The 25,589-nt window shown below is 44.0% G+C and overlaps 1 protein-coding gene across 1 annotated transcript; it reads left to right on the forward strand.

Moving 5' to 3' along the window:
* Nucleotides 1-298: 298 nt before the first annotated feature.
* Nucleotides 299-25,563, forward strand: LOC139423844 (sphingosine kinase 1-like). Its single transcript, XM_071175484.1, has 5 exons — nucleotides 299-857; nucleotides 13,690-13,839; nucleotides 19,568-19,662; nucleotides 19,988-20,103; nucleotides 21,238-25,563. Exons 1-5 carry the CDS (start codon nucleotides 425-427, stop codon nucleotides 22,160-22,162), a joined length of 1,719 nt encoding a protein of 572 aa, XP_071031585.1. The 5' UTR covers nucleotides 299-424; the 3' UTR covers nucleotides 22,163-25,563.
* Nucleotides 25,564-25,589: the final 26 nt, after the last annotated feature.

Consider the following 25,589-nt stretch of genomic DNA (forward strand, 5'->3'; position numbering starts at 1 on the left):
CGCGCTTGGTGCGTTGATTAGCGATGTAGCCCATGCAGACTACATTCTTTCGAAATGACACAATGGTCATACACTTTGTAGACAAGGTCTGATGAAAAATTCTGAACATAATGTAATTCGTTGACAGGTCCCATGTGAAATATACTGTTAAAAAAAGTGTATCTTTTTTCGTGGGCAAATCTAGACGATCACTTTTGGTACAGGCGCCGTCCACAACGCTTTAATTGTCGTTCCTCAATTCTATCACTAGAGAGCGACCTGACACATTTTTCAAATGGCAAAAAATCTTGATTGCGTTGAAATCACTCGCAGTCTCTTGCCCTGCGGACAGCTTGCTTCTTCAGCCGGTATATGACTGTGTGCGTCCCCCTATCACGCGCAAGCAGGTCTGCGGATCGCGTCCCTTCCTCCCTCTGCGCGCAGGATGGAACCGAAGATAACCGAATCGGACCCTCCATCATATCGCAACGGAATCACCAAGGTTCTGCGGTACGGGGAATTCACGACCACGGGCAACCGAAAGGTGAGGTACGCGGTGAGTTTAACCGAGAGGGACCTCACCATTCAGAAGATCACGTCAACACCTGCGGGACGGAGCAAGGTGGTTTTCAACTTGAGGGACTGTGTCGGCTGCCGGGCTTTCAGCGCAGATGACAACGCGGACGCGGGAGCGTACTTCTCGGTCTATTTCTACCCTTTTAAAAGACGATGGATGAGCTCTGGGGTGGCCAGGCAACGTGTCGAGCAGTGCTTTCGGGTGGCCTTGTTCCAGGACCCACGCGCCAACCTGGAGGAGGCAGAGAAATGGGCTGGCACCATCCGGGAGAGCTCTGTTCGTCAGCAACATTTGAGAAATCGTGAGCAAGTCATTAATTAAATTAGTTAACCATATAGTATCGTATAATTTTCTCATAAGCGGTTGAAAGTGCTGCGTGTGCTTATCGCATTCATGTTATTTATGAAGTCGGTATACCTGTCTAGTGCACATTATTTAGTCATAGACAAAGGGTTGTTTTTGCGTAATCTAGTCTATTGCTGTGGAGCAAGTTCCGCACTTTCTTATCCGTGTCATCTGTCTCAGGCTATTCTATTACCTTTTAAAACTAATTTCCGTAAATGAATAAAACAATAGGACTGGTCAGACACAAATTACAGAATGTTCACTAAGCAACCTTTAACAGACCAAAGTAACAACAAAACAGCATCTATAATAACAATAGCCTAACCCCCTCAAACTCAGCTCCAGTTCCTCTACTTTTTTTTTTTTTTTTATTTAAACCTGGGAATTAATTATCAGATACAACAGAACCAGCAGGTCCAGACTTCGTAGGGTGAGAGTTGAATACCCCTGGCCTAATAGAGAAATACTAACAGAGAAAAAACATCTAGATCAGGATTTCCTAACATGCTTCTCTCCTTGTTTTAACCCTAAACTGGTACACCTGATTCAATTAGTCAAAGGCTTGATGATTAGTTGACTAATTGAATCAGGTGTTTAGGGTTAAAACTCAAATGTGAAATGTCTGGGGGAGGGTTGAGAAATCCTGATCTAGACCAGGGCTGCCTAACCCTCTTCCTGGAGATCTACTGTCCTGTAGGTTTTCAGTCCAACCCTCTTCCTGGAGGTCTACTGTCCTGTAGGTTTTCAGTCCAACCCGAATTAAGCATCTCTGATTCAGTCTTGTTGAGCAGCTAATTAGTAGAATCAGGTGTTTTAAATTAGGGTTGGACTGAAAACCCACAGGAGGGTAGATCTTCAGGAAGAGGGTTGGACTGAAAACCTACAGGGCAGTAGATCTCCAGGATCAGGGTTGGGCAGCCCTGGTCTTGGCAACAGGCCTACTAAAGGTATGAGTGCTAAGGGATATAAGTCTATAATTACTCTAGTGGGAAAAATGCACTTTAATTGGAAGGTTCAGAAACAAGGGTCAACCCACGTCATTGTCTCTTACCTTGTAGACATGGTAACAATGCAGGGAACCAATAAAAGATTGATCCGTTCAGAAGGAAAGTGCCATGTAAGTCTATAGTCATCCAATCACACTAACTTAACAGATGAAGGTAGCCTATAAACCGAGATGATGGGAATTCTTTAGAGAGGTTTTGTCAAAGGATGTAAGCTATTGAAATTCCTCAGCAAAGTGAGGCATTTCTATTTACGCAATGCATGAATATATGCCTGTGTGCCGTCACATCTAGTGGTGGGGGAGCGGTGGGCTGCTGCACAATCTAACTACAACTGTTCAAACTGTCCAATGATCAAACTGTCCAATGATCAAGCTGTCCAATGATCAAACTGTCCAATGATCAAGCTGTCCAATGATCAAGCTGTCCAAGAAGCAAGATAGTGAAGTGATGAGCTAGAAGTCAACTTTGCAAGATACTGTACTATGGATATTATAGTTCCCTTTGAAACTTGACAATGATATCGCCTCAACGTTGACACAACCATTTTATTACCATAAAACAACATACCATGTTAGGGAGCCGTATCGCCTGTTCATCTGCCTGTAAATCAACATATCCCGCGGCACCCATGTCATTACAGTGCATCTGTAGCGTGAAATGGATCTGAGTCCCAAATGGCACCCTTTTGCATGGGCTCCAGTCAAAAGTAGTGCACTATGTAGGGAATGGGGCACCATTTGGGACACAGTGCAGATAAATTAATAAGACAGGCATCATTGTCCCATATCTCAAGGGCCTCTCCTTTCAGCAACAAAGCAGGTCACTTCCAGCACACTCAATACCATTACTAATATCTTACCCAGTGGCCCCTTCGACAAACCAGATCCACTGCATGGACAACAGCATGCATTACAATAGACATTTAGAGATTTGGGGTATAGTAATGAACATGGTGTAATCATACAACATAGCATATTAAATGTTATTTAATACTAGGATGACAGCATATTGTTATTATATAGACATCGTTTCACACATTGATATTCTATTGGAGTTGACTGGGTGTAATAATATACTATTGTATGTTATTGGATATTATCGATCCTGGATGAAACGGATCAATATACCATGGATTTCCACTGTTACAGAATTATCTTTTATTCCCAATGCTAAGGGGCATGGTTTAGCTTCTAGTTATTGTTTTTTTTTCTAGGAAAATAGGTAGCATTGAGTTCTCTGTGTTCATACATCTGTTCCTCTGCTTCGAAAGCAGAAGAGAAAGAGGGAGATGGAAAGTCGCGTGTGTTTCTTTTCACTCTGAGGCCCCAGCAGTGAGACAGCAGTCCTTTCCCTGAGGACTCTTGTCGGACGTTCTCCAAGATGAGCCTTGAGGTGCTGTCAAGATCTCTGACTAAGCCCATCTCTCACTCACTCACTCACTCCACTCACTCCACTCACTCACACACTCTAACACCTCTCTCTGGGGCCTTCCCTGTTTAGACCCATGGGCTCACAGCAGCTTAGTGTTTCAGGCCACTCAGTGAAGATTATTGAAGTAAAAAGAGGAATTACAACACACTCATACAAGCTGGACGGAAAATCAGCTAAATGTTGATAGGAATTTGGATCTGTTTTTTCTCAATGTACAGCACATTGAATGAGATTTGAATTACATCTGTATAGCAATGAAAAGAAAGTGAATGTCCTTGTCCTTGTCCGTTTATGGCATGCTGTGTTCTTTTCGTGTTCTCTATTCGGCTAATGACACAACAATGCTTCAATCACATTTCAACGAAGACCAAATCCAATTTTATTTGTCACATACACATGGTTAACAGATGTTAATGCGAGTGTAGCGAAACGCTTGTCTATTATCATCTATGAGAAGGGCAGTCTCACTATGTGGTTGTGGGTTTTTCACAATGGGTATCCATCTTCCTCTAAAGTCTTGTCAGTTATAGGTTATAAAAATACGTAAAGTTTTTACTTCAGTCGTTTGTTTTATTTCAACACAACCATCTTGGGGTGCCACTGCCGAAGTTACCCAGGAGACACCACTCAAGAGGAGAATGACAGCCAGTGGGTGGTTAGATCCTCTCCGCTCCTCTCTCTCACTTTGTCTCACGCTGACTTTACGCTCTATGTATCTTTCTCTCCCGTCTCTCTCTCTCTCCATCTGCATCTGTGCCATTCTCTCTATCCTTCTTTATCTTTCCCTAATCTCACTCTCCATCTGCATCTGTGCCATTCTCTCTATCCTTCTTTATCGTTCCCTAATCTCACTCTCCATCTGCATCTGTGCCATTCTCTCTCTCCTTCTTTATCTTTCCCTCATCTCACTCTCCATCTGCATCTCTGCCATTCTCTCTATCTTTCTTTCTATCCCTCATCTCACTCTCCTTCTCTTTCCCCCTTTTTCTCTCCCCCATCTTTCTCTCAATCTCTGAATCCCTTTCGCTATCCTCTCTCTTTCTCCCCCTCTCTCTCCATGTCTCTCTCCATGTCTCTCTCTCTCTCTGAGAACAAATCACCACACCAGGCATCTCCTCCCTAGACACCCTTTGTGGTCGGTCTGGTTTGAGTCTCAACTCAGCCAGGATCTGCTTACTCGCTCGAACACACTGCCACGATGTTGTGTACAAGACTATTCTATTTGTGTTTGTCTTGGTGAGGTACCATCAGACGCATTTAGGTTGGTGAGGGACTGTTCATGTAGGTATACAAAGACGATTTCAGGATCGATATGAAAAAAGTATATGGGGAACTAAAACAGCCTACACAAGACACATCTGATTTGTATCTTACCAGCACAAATACAGACAGTTAAGCTAACTACATTTAGTGGATGTGCTAGCCTATGGCAAATCCATTCAATATTAAGGCTAGGTTTTAACATCGTATCACAATATTTTTGACAGTATTCGATGTTTCTGAGTAATACACGTTCTAAATATGTTTTATGACCAGTGCATGGCCCTAGGATGGCATCAAATGAATTTAAGTGGTTTTAATAGGCTTTCTCCGTTCTGATGGTTTAATGCTCAACAAAACATGGACAAAACTTTTTGTAAAACTTTCGTTTATTTAGCATTTTATCAAAATGTAATTATAGACGTTATTGTAAATCTTCACCGGTATGTGGATTCATAACGGTATTACCAGCATTCAAGGTATATCGCCCAGTCCTTCTCCATATTATACTTAAGATATGTGTTATGGCTGCTAGTGGCCAAATGGGTGATGATAACCTATAATCCAGAAATCCTCTCATGTGGAAACTGGCTTTTCTCGTGATGGGGGTTGGTCCAGATTTAGTACTACCTACATCTGACGTGTAGGAATGCATTGATGGGTACATGCAATAATTAAGCATGACTTGGCTTGCTACCATTGTACTATTTAAGAGTCTGTTGGCGTTGAGCTTATCATGGTTATGTAGGTTATGTACCTACCGTATTATGTACTAACTCAGGAATTCTTGAAAGTCGGGACAATCCTTGTCTGGCAGGCAAGCTTTCTTTTTATAGTTGGAAAATATTTGATTTTGATTTTATTATTTGAGCTTAAAAATTACATTTAGGGGAATTTTATACGGGGGGAGTTTTTTCTTTTGGAATTTTCTAAATATTTTCAATATTATTCAATTCCATGTGTTGCTCAATGCCCGGAAATGCCCTTGTCCGGAGCAAAGGCTCCCAATTTAAAACTCTCAAAGTGTTTAAAATTCTAAAATGGGTAATAAGGAATATTAACTGAAAAGGATCTTGTGTAATTTCTTGCAATAGCCCTCTCTGACTTTAAACAAAATGTATTTCAAAACTAGGATTCCTAAAAAATGTGTCTGAAGATTTGGTCAATTCAATGAATCATGAATGAGCAGGGTCAGCTCTACCATAAGGACCCCTTGTTCATGTCCTCATTACATGTAGTGCAACAGGACAAATCATGGTCTGTAAAGCTTTCTGCTTTTGATAGATTTAAACAAACAATATTGAAATCGCCATTGTTACAACCATAAACTGTCAGCTCCATCTGCCTGATGGATTAAGATAGGATATGAATTTTGTTGCAACTTTTTGCAAATTTTGATGCAAATCCAAAAATATATAACATCAAAGTGCTGAAAGATCTGATGAAATTGTTATATTTTTGAGGGTTTTCAAATGAATAATTTATATATTTTACAAATATTTGTATTGAAGTAGTTTTGTTTAATAAGCAAAAATATGAATTTTGAGTATTTGTTGTTAACTCCATCAGTGGCTTGTCAACTTCATCATGGATGTCTAATCGACCTTAAGATCCATATTTTTGTCATTATAAATATAAAATAAATATATTTGAATCACTTTTCTGCAACATATGCTTAAACTATTGACGTATTTGCCGTGCTAGATCCAATGGAAAATGTTTGCTTTCTAAATGTTGTTTTATGTTCTGAATCTAAAAGAACATGCCAAAAAGAAAATAAAAAAAAACTGGAGCGTGATATAGTGCTAGACAACAAAAATACGTTTGGAGATTTGTATTACATATTTGAATAATCTATTGTTAAAATGAATAATATCAAGGCCTTTAAACACTTGGACAATAAATGTAAAAATCAAAGGCCTTTTATGGTCTTTGACAAATCCAGTTAGTTGCATTTTATGAGAAACAAAAATTGAATCAGGAGGTTGTTCCTTTACATTGTATGATAGCTGATACCTTGGTCTTTCAAAATATACAGTACCAGTCAAAACTTTGGACACACTGAAGGACACCAATAAGAATAATATACTTGCTTGGGCCAAGAAACACAAGCAATGGACATTAGATTCTGTCCTTTCGTCTGATGAGTCCAAATTTGAGATTTTTGGTTCCAACCGCTGTGTCTTTGTGAGACGCAGAGTATGTGAATGGATGATATCCGTATGTGTGGTTCCCACCGTGAAGCATGGAGGTGTGATGGTGTGGGGGCGCTTTGCTGTTGAAACTGTCTGATTTATTTAGAATTCAAGGCACATTAAACCAGCATGGCTACCACAGCATTCTGCAGCAATACGCTATCCCATCTGGTTTGTGCTTACTGGGACCATCATTTGTTTTTCAACAGGACAATGACCCAACACACCTCCAGGTTGTGTAAGGGCTATTTGATCAAGAAGGAGAGTGATGTAGTGCTGCATCAGATGACCTGGCCTCCACATTCACCTGACCTCAACTCAGTTGAGATGGTTTGGTCTGAGTTGGACCACAGAGTGAAGGAAAAGCAGCCAACAAGTGCTCAGTATATGTGGGAACTCCTTCAAGACTGTTGGAAAAGCATTCCAGGTGATGCTGGTTGAGAGAATGCCAAGAGTGTGCAAAGCTGTCATCAAGGCAAACAGTTGCTACTTTGAAGAATATAAAATATATTTGGTTTGTTTATCACTTTTTTGGTTACTACATGATTCCATATGAGTTATTCCTTGTTTTGATTTCTTCACTACTATTTTACAATGTAGAAAATAGTACAATTAAAGAAAAATCCTTAAATGAATGGGTATGTCCAAACCTTTGACTGGTACTGTATATTTCAAATGTTGTTCAAATTTAGAAAAACATTTTAAGAAAAAGCAGAGATTGTGTCTTTCAATAATACCTGAACTGACAGTATCATATAACTGACAATATAATGTACCAGGGTAGTTTCATTTGGTTGAATTTAGGTCAGACTACTATTGTCATGAAGGCACATAGACACCTTGTATGAGTTGTGTCTGAAAACCACGTTTTAAAGGTGCAATCCCAGTCAATACCATTTATTCGGGTCAAAACAAGCCAATATAAACATCTGTACTGCGACCTGAATGTAACATACGTTATAGTAAACTGTTTGCTATGAAACTGTGACGTCTGGCCCGGGACCATAAAGTGGCTGAGCCAAAGTGTTAAAAGGCTAAAAGGTGGCGGATGAGGTCCTTTTAAAACCCTCTTAAGGAAGACATCTTTACTTCCTTCCTACTTTTAAAGTCACCACGGAACTAACTAACAGTCAGATAGATGAAAGCGAGCACGCCACTGCGTTGTTTACACCACTAATCATGTTAGATCAGGGATTACTCCAAGGAAGGGAGGAAAGATGCATGTTCAAACATTGTTAGAAGTGAGCCTGAGTAAGTGAGGTGGGGGAAAGAGATAGCATGATAGCAAACCCCACCCCCCTCCCCCTGGCCCCCTATCCTCTCCCCCTAGACAGAACTCCCAAATTACAGAGTGAGAGACACAATGAGAGAGAGAGACACATTGAGAGAGACAGACGCACGAGAGACAGAGGAGGGAGAATGGCCGCATCAGGTATTCATAACCACATAGACTGCAGACAGAAATACATATTGGGCCCAGGCAAGTGTATAAAACACCTGGCACCCTGCCTTCCCTTCCTTCCTATAAAGATGGTTAGGCCACCTCGGGCTCATTCAACCGCAATTAACGTTGTGTCATACCTCCCCAGTCTCCACAAATAGAGAACTTGAGCTACAGTCAAAGTAGCGACATTAGAATAAGTAGCTAATGCATAATTCAAAGAATGTTTTCGTTGGAAGTTCACCCGAAAGTCAAGGAAGTTCAACTGTGAGTCGTCAGTCTTTCACTCCCTGATATGAACATCATCGCTCAGGGGTGAACTTTCCCCTAGGTACAGATCTCGGATCAGCTTCCTCTCCCCCAATCCTGACCTTAACCATCTGAGGGAAAACTGACCCAAGATCAGTGTGTCTAGGGGCAACTTCACCCTACACCAACATCTTCTATAGTCAATTGAAGCTGTAAGCCTCCCAGTTCAGATTCGAGGAAAAGCGAGTGTTAGCTAATAAATAAACAAATGCTCCGTCTTCCATGTCTTAACGAGAACAGACACTTCACTGAGTCGCAAGCGAGATCTGTCACGCAATACTGTGCAAGTTTGCTATTCTAAGATGCTGTCCTAAGCCGAGACCAGAAAAATACTCTTTATGGGGTTTTTCTCCCTTCCCTTTCATTTCAACTGGAATTTCCTGCGGCGAATAGCAGAGCAGTGATTATTTCATTGAAGTTCAGGACAAATTGTTCACTCTTACATTTTGAAGTCTACAGATGAGACATTTCTTAATCACCGCACTAGTGAATTCAGTTGAAATGTCACTCAGACAGCAAGCGTTCCTTTGGAATTGTTTGGTTTACCACTGTCAAGATGGTTCTACAGTAATCGGGTTTGGATAGTGCCTTTTTTTGTTGTTGAATTTTAACCCCTTTTTCTCCCCAATTTCGTTGTATCCAATTTTTAGTAGCTACTATTTTGTCTCATCGCTACAACTCCCACACGGGCTCGGGAGAGACGAAGGTTGAAAGTCATGCGTCCTCCGATACGCAACCCAACCAAGCCGCACTGCTTCTTAACACAGCGCGCATCCGTGCACCTGGCAACCATGGTTAGCGTGCACTGCGCCCGGCACGCCACAGGAACCGCTGGTGCGCAATGAGACAAGGATATCCCTACCGGCCAAACCCTCCCTAACCCGGACGACGCGGCCGGTTGCGACAGAGCCTGGGCGCAAACCCAAAGTCTCTGTTGGCACAGCTGGCGCTGCAGTGCAGCAGCACCCTTAACCATTGCGCCACCCGGGAGGCCCTTGGATAGTGCCTTTTAATGGCATCTTTAACCATCCCGAATAATAGTTTGTGGCCAATTTTCCTTCGTTGTTCTACAGTAATTATATTGCCTTAAAAAAAAAAAATCTTAATTGTGTCATAATACATACTATCAGTGTTTACCTACTTAACCAAGGGCAACTGACTAAAACAAATAACAACCGGACTATAGTTTTATAGTAGTCTGCTACCACTACATGTCGCAACCATAGGATGTTGAGAATTAAGAGATTGACCTTTAATGAGGATGACACGATTATGACCTTTTAAGGGCATGGCAAGTGTTGTTGTAACTTTCTCCGCCCCCACACTACTGTGTTACCTCAGTGCCCACTGGGCATGCTCAGATGTGATTGTTAAAGGGAGAACACAGATCTGTTCAGAGCTCCGACCACAACAGGCCAAAACCAGATTGCTATTTTTTCTCTCTCTGTTTGGGTGTGTGCTTTTGTTGGTTTCATCTAGATGTGTCATGTGGCAATGAGCCAGTGTCGTTTAGCTGATAATGGGTTATACTGGATGTTCCCCGATTTGACCAGGAAAACCTCCAAACCCTAGTTTTAGGCTGTAGGATACTAGGGCTATACTATGACTAGGGCCAAGAGCTTTCGTGGTCAGGTCAGCTAGAGACCAGTTTCACCTGGAAAAACTCCTGACCCTAACCATTGCATCTTGCTGACAAGCAAGACCGTAGGTGGAGGTGGTACTCTCAACCACAGCCAGTTTATAATGAAGGAATGTTTAGGAATGGGTAGGTTGGCTAAAAGGGAGTGTCAATGGGTCGAGACAAGACAGGCCTTGCGGGTAATGATGATGCGGGTAATGAAAAACACAGCATGGTTGGGGCCCTTTCCAGCTGGGTTGGCACAGGTCCATGCCAAATGATTTATGAGGGAACTGCCCCGGGGCCTCATTTATAAACCGTGCTTATTTTTCATGCAAAAGTTGGCGTTTATAATAAATTGACTTGATGTGAGAATGTGCTCACCTCTCCACAAACTCTAGACCACGCGTACACACATCTGCGAGTGGTTGAAATATTGTATTGCAAGCTGGCAAGTAAGTATTTTGTGCAAATGGGGGATATGATGAAAATTGTATTCCTAAAAAAACGGAATGCCAAGAGTCTGCAAAGCTGTCATCAAGGCAAAGTGTGGCTACTTTGAAGAATCTCAAATATAAAATATATTTTGATTTGTTTAACACTTTTTTTGGTTACTACATGATTCCATATGTTATTTCATAGCTGTGATGTCTTCACTATTATTCTACAATGTAGAAAATAGTTTTAAAAAATAAAGAAAAAAGCCTTGAATGAATGGGTATGTCCAAACTTTTGACTGGTACTGTATATTTCAAATGTTGTTCATATTTAGAAAACGATTTCAAGAAAAAGTAGAGATTGTCCCGTCTTTCAATAATCCCTAAACTGACAGGATCATATAACTGGCTATATAACGTACCAGAGTAGTTTCCTTTGGTTGAATTTAGTAATGAGTAGGTGTGTCAACTTTTGACTGGTACTGTAATTTGACAGTATGGGTAGGCTCCAGTATTGCTGTGTGATGGGAGCGTAATATCATTGTCTGTTTAATCTCAGAGCCTACCAAGGCAGGACATAGAACCCCAATAGTCTATTGATAAACAAAATAGTGAACAACAATTCATCTGGGGGTGAGGGCTGTAGCATTTAGCCTACTTTTTTAAATTGTTTGAATATGCAATCAGTCTTGCAGAATGTGTGAGTGTGCGGACAAGCAGCATGCATGTTTAGCTTGAAAAAGTCACTGTAAAATATCAACAACTCCCAATATTTTTGTACGTGCACAGGCTTTTCAGAAATGGCGCATGCAGACATTTCGTGTGAAATTTACTCAACGGGTTACGAATGAGGACCCTGCCAACTCCGTCCTCCCAGAACTTCATAACTTGTTAAGAAAGGGTCCACATTTCATGGGAACAAGACCCATCAGGCAAAGACATCCGATAAACATCCAATTTGGTTGATATTAAAGTGGTAACAAACGTAAATTCAACTTGGAATGAATCTAAAACACTATTGTTGGTATGTGGTTAGAATTTGAGACATGAAAAACAGTGTGGCTTTTTAAAAATAATTTTTTTTGCAAATTCATGATGTTGACCATGTTGATTCAACCTACGTTTTTGTGTGAGGGTGTGTTTTTTTTTTTAGATGGAAGTGTATTTGTGGCCGCTACAAAGCTTTGTTATCTATACTGATCAAAGATATAGACAAATTCAACGATTTTGCTGAGTTACAGTTCATATAATGAAATCAGTCAATTGAAATAAATTCATTATACCGTAATCTATGGATTTCACATGACTGGGCAGGGGTGCAGCCTGGGGTGGGCCTGGTCGGGCATAGTCCCACTCAATTGGCAGCCAGGACCAGCCAATCAGAATACCCCATAAAAAAAAAACATTTTAAAGTGGCCTTTTATTGTCCCCAGCACAAGGTGCACCTGTGTAAGGATGTTTTTTAATCAGCTTCGTGATATGCCACTTCTGTCAGGGGGATGGATTATCTTGTCAAAGGAGAAATGCTCACTAATAGGGATGTAAACTAATGTGGGCACAAAATTTGAGGGAAATACGCTTTTTGTGCGTACGGAATATTTCTGGGATCTTTTATTTCAGCTCACGAAACACAGAGCAAACACTTTTACATGTTGAGTTGGTATTTTTGTTTGGTATACGTCAAGCAAAGTAGGAAGCCTATCTAGGTACAATAGGCCATGTTAACTGAGACCATGTGTTATCAAACACACAAGAAAACATGATGTCACTTTAACTGCCTTGTGACAAGGCACCTATAGTAGACACACCCCATTCCATCTAACTTAGTCAAAGTCCCATGACCAAACTCCACAGATACCACAGATCTACAGTACTGATAGGTGGGGTTTCATAACCTAACCTGTGTTGTCAGAGGCTTGCATCCCTAATGGCACCCTATTCCCTACTCAAAAATAGTGCACTACTATAAAGGGAATAGGGTGCGATTTGGGACACACTCATAGTCTGCAATGCACTGTTTACAGTAGTACAGATATGGTAACTATGATAGGTGGTATTTCCTAACTTGTGTAGTCTGCGATATATGTTGACAGTAGCTCCAGTAGACGTGGGGTCGTCTAGAAAAACACATCCTGCCAATTAGGTTTGATGTTGGTGGATGACCTCATCCAGGGAGCATCCAAAACACTGTCCTTGTGCTCCACCCATAGCAAGTCATTCATCATCTGTCAAACTTGTTTACCTCGCTTCCCCATCCTCCGTGACTAAAATACTTTAATTTCCCAGAATGGTTTAGCTAGAGAGGACTGATGCAGAAAGTTAATAATTGGCAAAGAAGCCCCGAGTCATAGTAGTGTTTGTCTAATCAGTATATTCTGAGGATTAATGGTAGACATAAGGGACAGGAGTTTTTCCTGACTACCAATGTGACCTGAACAGGAAAAACTCTGGGCCCTAGTTATAGGGCCTGGTCATGGAACATGGTCAGGAAAAACTCCTGACCTTAATAATAGTAAGATCAAGCTTCTCCCTCCATTTCATATTGCTGTAACGAAAGAGAAGAGAAGTCACAGATAGACTCAATCTGGTTTATTACAAGTTGCAACAGGGACACAACACCCAGCACAGAAGTAGAGAAAATATCTAACTGGCCTCTTGGAGACGGGCCCTTTATGTCCTAATCCGACAGCGCCAAATGTTCTGGAAACGCCAGCCCGAGAGGTTTGTAAGGAAGTAAAACCCAAAAGTCAATGACTGTCTGCTGCTACAGAATCACACATCAGTGTGTCCTCGATCCTTGTACCTCCAGTCTGGCGTCAATCCCTATCCACAGACATGTGAATAACCCATAACATTCAGTATCATGTCGAGCGACCGTCAAACCCGCACCTCGAGTAAAACACTGGAAATCATGTATGTTACAGAACAAGAAAATATGTAATTATGCTAAACATTGTGTTAAACAACACTGAATATGAACTTTAAAAATTGTACAGGATTCTGTGTTTATGGGATTTTCTGCCAAGGTTATGATAATTAGAGGGTCTAACATCTGTCATAACCTCTGTCCACGCATCCTCTCTGTTGTAGGTGTGCTTTACAGTGAGGTGCACCGTCCCTGCAGCGTCATGCTACTGGTGAACCCCCACAGTGGGAAGGGCCAGGCCCTCAGCCTCTTCACCGGACACGTCCAACGCATGCTTAACGAGGCCGGGGTCCCACACACACTGGTCATCACTGGTGAGTTTAGCGTACTGTACGTGCATATATACGCGCATGCATGCGTGGAACACGCGCGCACACACGCATATAGGTACACAGGGCAAGCACGCACGCACGCACGCACACACACACACACACACACAGGGCAAGCACGCACGCACACACACACACACACACACACACACACACACACACACACACACACACACACACAAGTCATCTCTGCTGAGTAAATGCGTGTACATACACTGACACACAGCTTATCGCAGTTCAATATCCTGCACTAACACCTGCAATTACAGGTCAATGAATAACTCGACTGTCAAAGCGCTGCACTACCAGCACCACACACACACACACTAACTCTCAGCCGCTTGGCAGTCTGGACAAACAAAACAGAAACCATCATTCTGTGTCCCTCCACTCCAATTGGCAATGTCCCACAAAGCAAAGCAGCTAATGGCAGTCTTTCTCAAGCTGACCCTCCCTCTTTCTCTCCCCCTCTCCCTCCCCCATTATAAATCCTCTGGCTGTTTTCATCGCTAGCTGGCAGTCATTAATCTGCTGCTGGCACATATGTATGTATGTAGATCCATTATGTAATATGTTATGTTTACACACAAACCTCTGTAAATCTGGTTCCCCATGATTTGATGTTGTGGACCCTATTGATGGGCTAATTGTGTGTGTGTGTGTGTGTGTGTGTGTGTGTGTGTGTGTGTGTGTGTGTGTGTGTGTGTGTGATTTGATGTAATTTATAAGCCACATTGATGGGGTAATGATTATAATATGTGTTGCCACAGTCTGGGGACATTGGATTGATAATATCCTGGTTTTGCTTTGGGCTTCTGGTTCAAAGCTTATCAGATGAGTCATATCCATTAGGGCACACCGTAGTGAACCGCTTTGCAAATGAAAAATAAATGTTTGTTGTTGGACAAATTTAGGCAGTCCCCTACTATGTTTTACTACATTTTCTACCGTTTGGTTCCCTAATGAACATGATCCCGGTGAAGCTTTTGAAGCCCTACATTTCAGCCCTAGTTTTAGGTTATTGAGTTTCTCTCCCTCTCTCTGTTCTTAAATCACTGCAGTGTCAGAGAGCAGGCAAGAAAGTTAATCCCTTTCCCAAAACTGAGAGAGCATTTCTCTGAACGCATTCTGAAATGCTATGTATGTAAAAGCACATTATTTCTGAGAACAGTCAGTTAGTTCCCCATTGAAGAGAGCCCTTGTTCTAGTCCTATGCAGAAGGATGGGTGATCTAACTTGCCAGATACAAGGGTAGATCATCTCTGACTTTAGAATCTCTCTAGGACATTGTCCATTGGGATGTCGTCATCCTTCTCCATGATCAGCCACAGCTCAGAGACGCTGGGCTTGATTCAAGTCTAACCTGTAATAGCCAGGTAGTCACCGTACAGGTAGATGCCAACACTAAGACGAAAGGTTGTGCAGGCGTTAGTTTGCAAACAAAGATTCTGCATCACCATTGGTACACCTTTGAACACTACAGAGTCCAGCCAAGCCAAGCTGTACTGGGCTGGACTGGTTATCCGTTCACTGGAACCATGCTGAAAAGGTCAATGTGAAAAGAAAATATCAGTGGCTCTGGTTGCTAATCCAGTAAGGCAGGGCCAGAGCTGTGCTAGCCTAGCGGACGGTTAGCATGGGGACGCTAATGAGCGAGGACAGGCCCATTATTGGAGCCCTGGCTGTGTTTGGCGCCAGTGGGAGGGGAAGGATGAGGTCACTGCTCAGAGGGAGACGGGGCAACTGGTCATGGAGGACGCTTGGGACGAGGGTCTCAAAAGATCTCTGTTTCTCTCTTGCTCTCAATCTTTCCCTCGCTCTTAGCTATCTCCCACTTCCTTTCCCAGTGACAGCCTTTCCAGTGAGATACGTGCAGTTGTGACCCATCTACCATCAGTGCTAGCTGTGGTGGTTTTGGAACAGAACAGTAAAAGCCCATCATATAGCCTGTGGCCCGGAAACTAGATAGTAGAAAAAGCCAGTGTTGACTATTAAGAGTCAGTCAGTTTGAGACCTAGGAGAATCGGTTGCGGGATAACTTCCAGTGCCATTGTAACCTAGCTGTGGTTGGTTTTCAAAACAGTGAGTTCTACAGCCTTTGACCTGTTCTCTATGGCTGGTTCACAGGGGGGAGAGCGTGCGGTGAGGCGGTGGTTCTAGTGGTTCTACATCCCTCAGGCTGTCCCTGTCCCTGGGTGCTGACTAAACTGCCACAGCGTGTCCTCCAGCTCCCAAACGGGTTGACCTATCTACACACACACACACACACACCACTGCCACTTCTGCCCCACCTCTGTTGACCCAAAGTCTCCGGTTAGACACACACTCGGCGTAGCCTTTGTGAACAGGTAGTCACCCACGCACACATACGCACACGGCAATGAAAAGTATCCCTGCTATTTCTGTCAGTGTGCATTATGGAGCCCTGGTGCGATCCTCGTCGTTCCTAGACCATTGAAAGGTCCCTTTTTAATAAAATAAAAACAATGTCTGTCATGTCCTTAGCCCAGCAGTATACTGTATATACCCTAGTGTGAGATGGGTTTGGAACCTCCTTTTGTGGGAGGCAGGGTCAGTGAGAGTGTGGCTGGGAGGAGGGAGACAGGGAAAGGAGAGTGAAGCAAAGTGAGTAGGGACGAGGGGAGTCTGGGGACATGAAACTGCATGGTGGCATTGAGGGTTAAGCCTCGCGCTCTTTCTTTTTTTTGGAATCCGAGTCCGAATTATAGCTTCTTTAGAGGGACAACAATGGCTGCCCTGAGAGACACATGTGCACGCCCACACACACAGTGCAGAGAACAGGATATTTGTCCACACACACACACACACACACACACACACACACACACACACACACACACACACACACACACACACACACTGTAGAGAACAGGATAGTCGGCCAAACTCACACACACCTCCCCTCCACCCAAGGACCAGTGTAGAGCAGAAGGGAGCGGTGTAATGATTTAGTCTCGAGCCACAGAGCTGGGAAGAAGGAAGAACAATTGCTTGCAGCCCAGAGACTGAGCCAGTCAGTCAAACTACACTACAGTACTGCCCTGCACCCAGTCCCAGACCTCTACATTCTACCATCCAACCCAACACCAAAACAAACACTCGTAAAAATGACTAAAAGCATCAACTTCCCCCTCAGCTGTCTGTGTCTGTCTGTTTGCCTGTCTGTGTGTGTCTGCACTGCACCCATTCCCAGACCTCATATATTTTAACATCCAACCTCGAGCAAGCACTCATATAAATGACTAAAAGCCCCCCCTCTACCTGTGTCTGTCTGTTTGCCTGTCTGTGTGTGTCTGCACTGCACCCATTCCCAGACCTCTTATATTTTAACATCCAACCTCGAGCAAACACTCATATATGACTAAAAGCCCCCCCCCCCCACCACTTTAAACACACATATGCTACCTCCCTCCCTTTTTGCTAGCGGCTAATATCAGCTATCACCATTTACAGTAAAGGGAGAGGGTTAACAACATCTTCTCCTACTTAGCAACCAGCCAACATAGATTTTCCACCTCCACCTTAACACTGACCGGTTATCTATACACACACTGCGTTTACAGCCTCTGCGTATGACAATGTCACGTGAGGAGACTGATGAAGGGAAAATAGATTTTCCCTGCCTGTATATACGGTTCTCAGGCCCAGCAGGAGGGTAATGAATGAAAGGTCTCTTTGTGTCTCAAATGGCACCCTATTCCCGACACAGTGCACTACTTTTGACCACAGCAATGTAGGCCGTGGTCAAAAGTAGTGCACTGTGTGGGGGATAGGGTGCCATTTGGGACGCTGACTCAGTAATTGGATGCCACCCCCCCCCCGAGGCCTATGTTGCAGAGGGAAATGCTCTCTACTGTTGTGTCAAGACCAGCATAAAACGATACACCGAACAATCACACTACTGTATTGTGGACTACATACACGGAAAGGAAAAATTGATTGAGGGTATTGCTGTCGGTGGGTTTCAGATGCAAGGACAAACAAGGGAACATCAAGATCTACAAGAGGGTTTCCCAACTCCGGTCCTCCAGTGTTACATATTGTTACAGTGTTACACCTGAATCTACTTGTCAAGGGCTTTAAGTAGAATCAGGTGTTCTTGTCACTTGTTACTGGAGGACCGGAGTTGGGGAAACACTGCTACACAGTATCTCTGTGCAAACAGACACTGCGGTCACACAGGCAGCCCAAATCTGATGTTTTTGACCAAATTAGATCAGCTATGAAAAAGAGCTGACGTGATTGGTCAAAAGACCAATTAGTGGAAAAAAGATCAGAATTTGGCTGCCTGTGTAAGCACAGCCTTAGAGAGAAGCATAGATAAGATTCCTTGGGGAAGAAAGAGAGACTTGGCTTATGCTGTTAAGCTTGAGTGGCTACAACAACAAAGAGCTCTTAGACGGTCTGGCCTTTTATAAAGAGTGTTTTGAGGAGAGAGGAAATACGTGTGCGCTTCTCTCTGAGAGTGTGCTGCTCTTACTAACCTGGCAGGAGTGTTAGGGAAATGTAAGGGACTAAAAGGTGCGATTGAAAAGTAATGGTGATGATACAGGAAGGAGTACCAGTCACTCACTATATATAGACTACACAGGAAGTTGGTGGCACCTTAATTGGTTGGTGGCACCTCATGGTGAGGGCTGGAGGGGAATTGGTGGAATGTTATCAAATACATCAAACACATGGTTTTATCATGTGTTTGATACCATTCCATTCACTCTATTCCGGCCATTATTATGAGCCGTCCTCCCCTCAGCAGCCTCCACTGATAGACTACTGGCCCCTAAAGAAAATAAATGACAGCTCTAGGAGCCATTAGTACAGATCCACGAGCAGTTTACCCTCACCTGAGCATAACCTTAACCATACAGATAAATAACACAAAACTGACCTTTAGGTCAGTGCTAGGGAAACATCCTTCTCCTGGTGGAATGATGGATACAGTTCTAGGATCAGCTTACCCTCTCCTAAGCCCAACCTTAACCATTGAGGCAGAAAGACAAAATCTGACCTTAGATCAGCATCATAAGGGACACGTAATCCTACTTCTGTTGCAATGTACAATCTGCTGATTGACCCAGTCAAATTTGATGGATGGCCCTATAACGTAATATGGCCTTTTAATCTAATTTACAATGTGATACTGCATTTCATTAAGGTGGCATATCAACTGTCCTCTCTGCCCTAAAGACATGTGCTGCTAACCTGGTCACAGGAGGTTGGTGGCACCTTAATTGAGGGATCATGTCTGAAGTGGAATGGTATCAAATAGATCAAATATAGTTTCCATGGGTTTGCCATTCCATTCACTCCGTTCCAGACCTTATTATGAGCCGTCCTTCCCTCACCAGCCTCCACTGAGCCTGGTACTGTAGGTGGCATCTCAGTTGTCCTCTACCACCAATCTCCTGTGTAGTCTACCTTCCATGTTCCCTTTTGTTTTGTTGTTCAACTATTGTACTCACAACAGTTTGTCCCCTGAAGGGTCATACTTGCCCTTGTCATCTCAATTTTTTTTCACTTTGTCAAACCACACACACACCCTCTTGATTCCCAAAGGGATTGGAAAGTTAAAGGTCTCACAACTACAAAAGAGAGGGATTTTGACACTACAATAACACACAAACAGTGGTTGTACGGCCGGGCACACACTTAAACACGTGTAAATGTACTCGTCTTCCCTGTCTGTTTTCAGAGCGGCAGAACCATGCCAGGGAGTTGGTGAGAGAGGCTGACCTGTCACAGTGGGGTGCTCTAGTCATCATGTCCGGGGACGGACTGCTGTTTGAGGTGAGGTACAAGTACAATAATCCATTCCCGACAATAATTCAAATGTGCATTCTTACTTGACCTAGTAACTGTCTTGGAACTTTTAGTGCCGACATGGCATCCATTTCTCTTCTAAACCTCAAACCCCCAGTTTGCTGAGATCCGTGGTTCTGCCTGACTTTGCATATTGTTGCACAGACACCGATTTTCAGCCTATTTTTGGAGAGGATCCACTGAAAGTGCACTTTAGTTTCGACCCGGCCTTATCTTGGTCTGTGAAAGTGGCCCTAGATCTGGTGAGTCTCTGGCTGTTGGGTGACCCCTGCTCTCTGTCCCCCCGCCCCAGGTTGTGAATGGCCTGATGGAGAGAGAGGACTGGGAGGAGGCCATCCAGACCCCACTGGGCATCCTACCAGGGGGCTCCGGTAACGCCCTGGCTGCCTCTATACACCACTACTCTGGGTGGGTGACACACCAAGACTCCCATGTAGCAGTTAGTTAGCAGCAGTTAGTCCCAATAATGTACTTTGAAAATGCATGCTTCCCTCCTCCCCTTCCTTGAAGTACTCAATCTGGCATGATTACTTGTGGCAAGTAATGCATTGCTTTGATGTTTCCCATGTTGGATGTAATGCATTGCTTTGATGTTTCCCATGTTGGATCAGTGATTAGCTCAAAGAAGGGAATAATTAATTGAAAACCAATTTATCCAGTTGGGTGAGAAATATACTTCCAGGAAGACCGAAAAGAAGGACCCACTATAAACAACCATCTACACCAGCACAGGGCCTACTACTGCCCACATGTTTGACAAACCGTATTGAGTAAATCCCCAGAATTAGTAGTGGAGAACAAACATACTGCTGCTGGCTCATTCTTTAACCACCACAGTACAGAGCATCAACACAATGAATCACAATTACACAAGCAGCATGCCCTCCTGTCTGTCCGTCTATCCATCTCTCCAGGTTGTTCTATGTTCATCTCCCCCGGTTGTTCTATGTTCATCTCCCCCGGTTGTTCTATGTATATATGCTGGTCCCAGATCTGTTTGGGCTGTAGGCTATAGGACACAAACGGTAAAACGGGTCAGTTTTGCCTTGAGCAGTGGGATCGGATGACTCTAATAGTTTATAGTTAGAACCCCCTCTACTGGTTGTTAAGAGATGCTACACCCAGGTTCCCTTTTCAGTGACTAAGAAAATAGCTCAAAATGGTACGATGTTATTGTATATAAAAACAATGTACAGAAACCATGATAAAAGAAAGCCGAACAGAGACCCCAATGGCTGTTATTGACTGGTGAGCCTAATGCCTAGGTTGAATATTGAATCCAAGTTGAATATGGATATGCTGCCATATGGACGTGACCCCAGTCGTATGGAACTCTGAGACGTCATTATCTAATAAGCTGTGATGAAGAAAAAACAGCAGGCTGAGTGGTGGATGTGGGGCTGGTGGTCCCATGACCTCTCTACCCCCCCACCCCAGCCCCCTCTCCCAGCTGGGCTTGTCTTTGTTGTCTGTCGTGTCTACCCCTAACTCCCCCCTATCTCTCCCCCTTCCTCTTCCCCCTCTTTCTCTCTCCTCTGACAGGGCCCAGCCGGTGTCAAGCGAGGAGCTGCTGATCAGCTGTGGCTTCCTGCTGTGTAAGGGCCTGGTGTCTCGCATGGACCTGGCCTCTGTCCACCTGGGCTCCAGCCCCTCCAACCCCACGCGCCTCTTCTCCTTCCTCTCGCTGGCCTGGGGCTTCGTGGCTGACGTGGATGTTGAGAGTGAGAAGTACCGCCACGTGGGCGCCGCCCGCTTCACCATGGGCACATTGGTCAGGTTGGCATCATTGAGGGTGTATAAGGGCCGCCTGGCATACCTGCCATACCTTGACGAGGTGGATGGAGAGGAGGATGGGCAATCGCCAGTCTCGTTGGAGATGACAAGCATGTCACCTCAACACCAACCGCCATTGTCTGCATTCTGCTCCTCCACCCTCCTCTGCCAACCTTTGAAGGACTCGCCGTGCCAGAACACAGCCCACCTCACCTTCCACAACTCCCGTAACTCAAACAACGCCTTCAAGGCGAAGAAGAGGGAACCCATGTCCGCAAATTCCACCCTAACAGGCCCGCCAGACTCTCTCCTGGTGCCCCTGGACCAGCCGGTGCCCAGCGACTGGGTGGTGGTGCCCGAGGAGGACTTTGTCCTCATGCTGGCCATGTACCAGTCTCACCTGGCGAAGGACCTGTATGCCGCGCCCAACTCTACACTTGATGACGGCCTCATCCACCTGATATACGTCCGAGCAGGCATATCTCGCACGGCCCTGCTCCGGCTCTTCCTGGCCATGGAGAAGGGCACCCACCTGGCCAACAACAGCCCCCATCTGGTGTACACCCGGGTGCGGGCGCTGCGGCTGGAGCCCTACTCGTCAAAAGGGGTGATCACGGTGGATGGGGAGGTGGTGGAGTATGGGCCGGTCCAGGCCCAGGTACACGGTGGGATAGCCAGGCTCATCACTAGATGATAAACAAGATCCACTGGATGGATAGCTAGCGTTAGCATGTTATGCTAATAGATATGCTATGCTAAAAGCTAACATTCGTTAGCATTTTCTGGACGATGCTATGCTAACAATTAGCATTAGCATTTTCTGCTCACATCTAAAGGGGAGGTGGGATTAATGGACTTTGTAGTCTTCTCTGAATTTCTGCTTTGAATTGGAAGTGCCACAAAGGAGTAGCAAGGCTAGAACACAAAAAGTTCACAATGGGTGGGTACGTTTTATTTCTAGAGCCCAATGTTCTCAATCTCCCATTCTCCCCATTAATTAGCATTTAAGCTGTTCTAAGATGGATTCCCACTATCACAAAGCAACTGGCCTTTAATTGGCTGTTGCAAGCTATGACATGGATAGATTACTAGAACCGAGGTGAGAGATTGATCAAGAGCTCTGCTGTCTTACTCCATAAGCATAACTCATGAAATATGAATATTTTCACCCCACTGCAAATCCCACCACCATACCCACCCACACATACAAACATTCTCCTTACCAGGGGTCCATATGATGTAGTGTCAGTCACCCACCCTGTCCCTCACAGACCCTGGGCATGCTTTATGTCTATGGGAGGGCATTGCAACTTCCATTTTCTTTCTTATGCAACGAATGGGGTATGGATAGATGCCTTCACTCCTCTCTTCCGCTGTGACGTGGACATATGGAAGATCCATACAATCTCCGGGAGCCAGCATTGACATAATTAAAAAACCAACTCATTTGAACCCAAGTAACACAAGGGGACAGTTGCGCCGATGCCGAAATCAACCCTCAACCATTGACGCTCAATTACCATAGTTGTTTTTGATTACCTTGAAGCTTGAGTCTTGAGGGTCAGTAGTTTATCCTAAGGCCTAGACCCTGGACTACTTGAAGACCGGTTTTGGATTTGAAAAGATTGGAGTTTATTTTGGATTAGGCATTGTTGTGATTAGCTGAAAACGCACCATACTTCCATGACTTCTTCAACCAGCCACCTTACATTGACATGCAAACAAGTATACTAAAGAAGACACATCTTCACGTAATTTGACATGTGCTCATTTTATACCTCATATTTCCATGACCCGCTAGCTTTAAAATGGCCTAGAGTGAGAGCCTGTTTATTGTGTTGTGGCCTGTCCTGCAAAGGAAGGCATGCAACACAAGTCCAGGTTACGTGACTTTGTGCCTGTATCCCCACACCCCTCCCCCATCCACCCTTCTCTTCCATCCAATTCAACCATCCCCTCCTCCTCCCTTTCTCGACACTGCAGTGCACCACAGGGCAGTCCGTCGCTTTTGTCTGCCTGCAGCTACAGCGGACACACCAACAGTACACTACACGCACACACACGGTACAGACCCCTTCCCCTTCTCGGCCGTCATCATCTTTATCATAAAGCTTTAAAACACACACAGAAGATAAACTATGAAATGACAAGAGCAACCAAAGGCTACTGTGACGCTAATACAGTAGCTAGCCTGAGTTTACGCTCGTCATAGCCCTCTTCTGTACTGATTCTGAACTCTCGGAAGGAGGGCGATTTATTCTGCCTTAAACACAAAAGGAAGACAGGGGGCGCTTGATTAAACAGCACATTGGTCAGGGGATGGTAAAGAGGGAGGGATGAGGGAGAGTATGGACTTGTTAAATGCTGCCTGAGGGACCAGCATTGTGTGGGATGCATCCCAAATGGCACCCTTTTCTCTATGAAGTGCACTACTTTTGAACAGGGCCCATATGGACACTGCCCTTCTCCACAGATAAACATGATGTTCATTCTCCACAGCAGTGTAACATAAGGTTCTGACTGACACTGTGAAAGAAAGATGTTTATGTTCATCTTGTTCACCATAGGGGATGATAAGAGGTTATGGAACTTGGGGATACCCTGAGAGAATGTTATTGGGCCTCGATTTATATTTTTTAGAGCCACAAAGTGCCCCTGATATGACTGAGTGCACATTTGGGCCGCAAGGTTTTACCAAAATGCAAAAATGTCAATTTCATGTTGTGATATTGTGTATTGACTGTCTTTGTTGTAAACCTGTCGTCAGGCCAGACTAAATAATTATACATGGGGGAAGACCAAAATGACAAATGTGATTTTAGCTGCGGTGCATGCAAAAGAAAGCACCTTGCATTGATGTTTAACTCTGCTTTTAACCCTGTCAGGGGCATGAGCTCATCTGGTGTTCCTCCCCCTACTGCTTGCTATTTTAGAGCAGCAGCACATGCCTTTCCAATCCTTACCTTGGTCGTGTTCCCATGCTCAGACGTTGACTGACAAATTGCTAGTATAACATTTGTGGTTAGCTGATACATATCTAGGAGTTGTAAGCTCTGGCAGGTGTCGGCAACACCTGGGCAGAGGAACATGCCCCATAGCATGCTGGGAATCAATGAGTCATGAAGCATTATGATGGGGAAATGGAGGTGAAAATATCAAAACGCACATGACATCAGTCTCTTTCTGTTCCTCCATGAGATCTTTGTTCAGACTCCATTGATTGTCACAGGAATTTTCTGCTTCGCTCAGGCTTGAAACATGCTCCAAAAAAATCAATTTCTTTAAGCTAGCTTGGGCCATGAGATTTTCCTGACCACTTCACTTGACTAGAAAACTCTGGGCCCGACTCACAGCCTATGCAAAGTCTGCCTGCCTTGCTGGTGATGCAGTCCCTGGCGCTTTCTCAATTGTAACAATTCTTACCCTCTTCATTTTCTCTGCTTGTTTGCACTGATTAGAAAATATTTGGCAGGTGAAAATATGGTGGAAGCTCATCAGTAGGCTGGCAGGCTTTCACCTGCTCAATTCTTTCAGATCAGCGCAATGCAGGAAAGGAAACAAGGACAGATTTCAGACGATTGAGAAAGAGCCCCTGAAACTGTTTGGTGTGCCTTGAACATGTTGCCCTTTAGTTGTGGGAAGAGGGGTGTGTACTGTTGTGACGCTTAGAAGATTTGGCATAGAACCCTGATACCGGTCCTATTCGTCTTCAATATTTAAAATTTATGAGGAAACGGACCTACTCCAGTAACCCATTTCCAGTTGAATTGAGCACTTGCTTAAGAATGGAAAAGGAGGTTTGATGAAGCTTAATGTCCCAGTTTGTGAAAACGCCGGCCAAGGCCCTAATATACTCCGTTGTTGACACTTGAAGGTGTATAGCTAAATAAATTCAGTCAGGTACTATCCCAAAAATCTTGGGAGTCTTGCTGCTTGACTGTTGTCTTATTGACAGTGTTTTTCAGGTGTATTTGGTGAAGGGATAGTAACTGTTCTTTTTACAAAATCTTGATTGATATTCTTTACTTGAGTTGAATACAGAGCTCTATTTTTCCACTTGGCAAAATGTTGAATCAAATAAAGTGAAAACCAAAACCTTCTTTTGAATATAAACAAGATTA

This window comes from Oncorhynchus clarkii, chromosome 13 (genome assembly GCF_045791955.1).
Source record: "Oncorhynchus clarkii lewisi isolate Uvic-CL-2024 chromosome 13, UVic_Ocla_1.0, whole genome shotgun sequence".
NCBI lineage: Eukaryota > Metazoa > Chordata > Actinopteri > Salmoniformes > Salmonidae > Oncorhynchus > Oncorhynchus clarkii.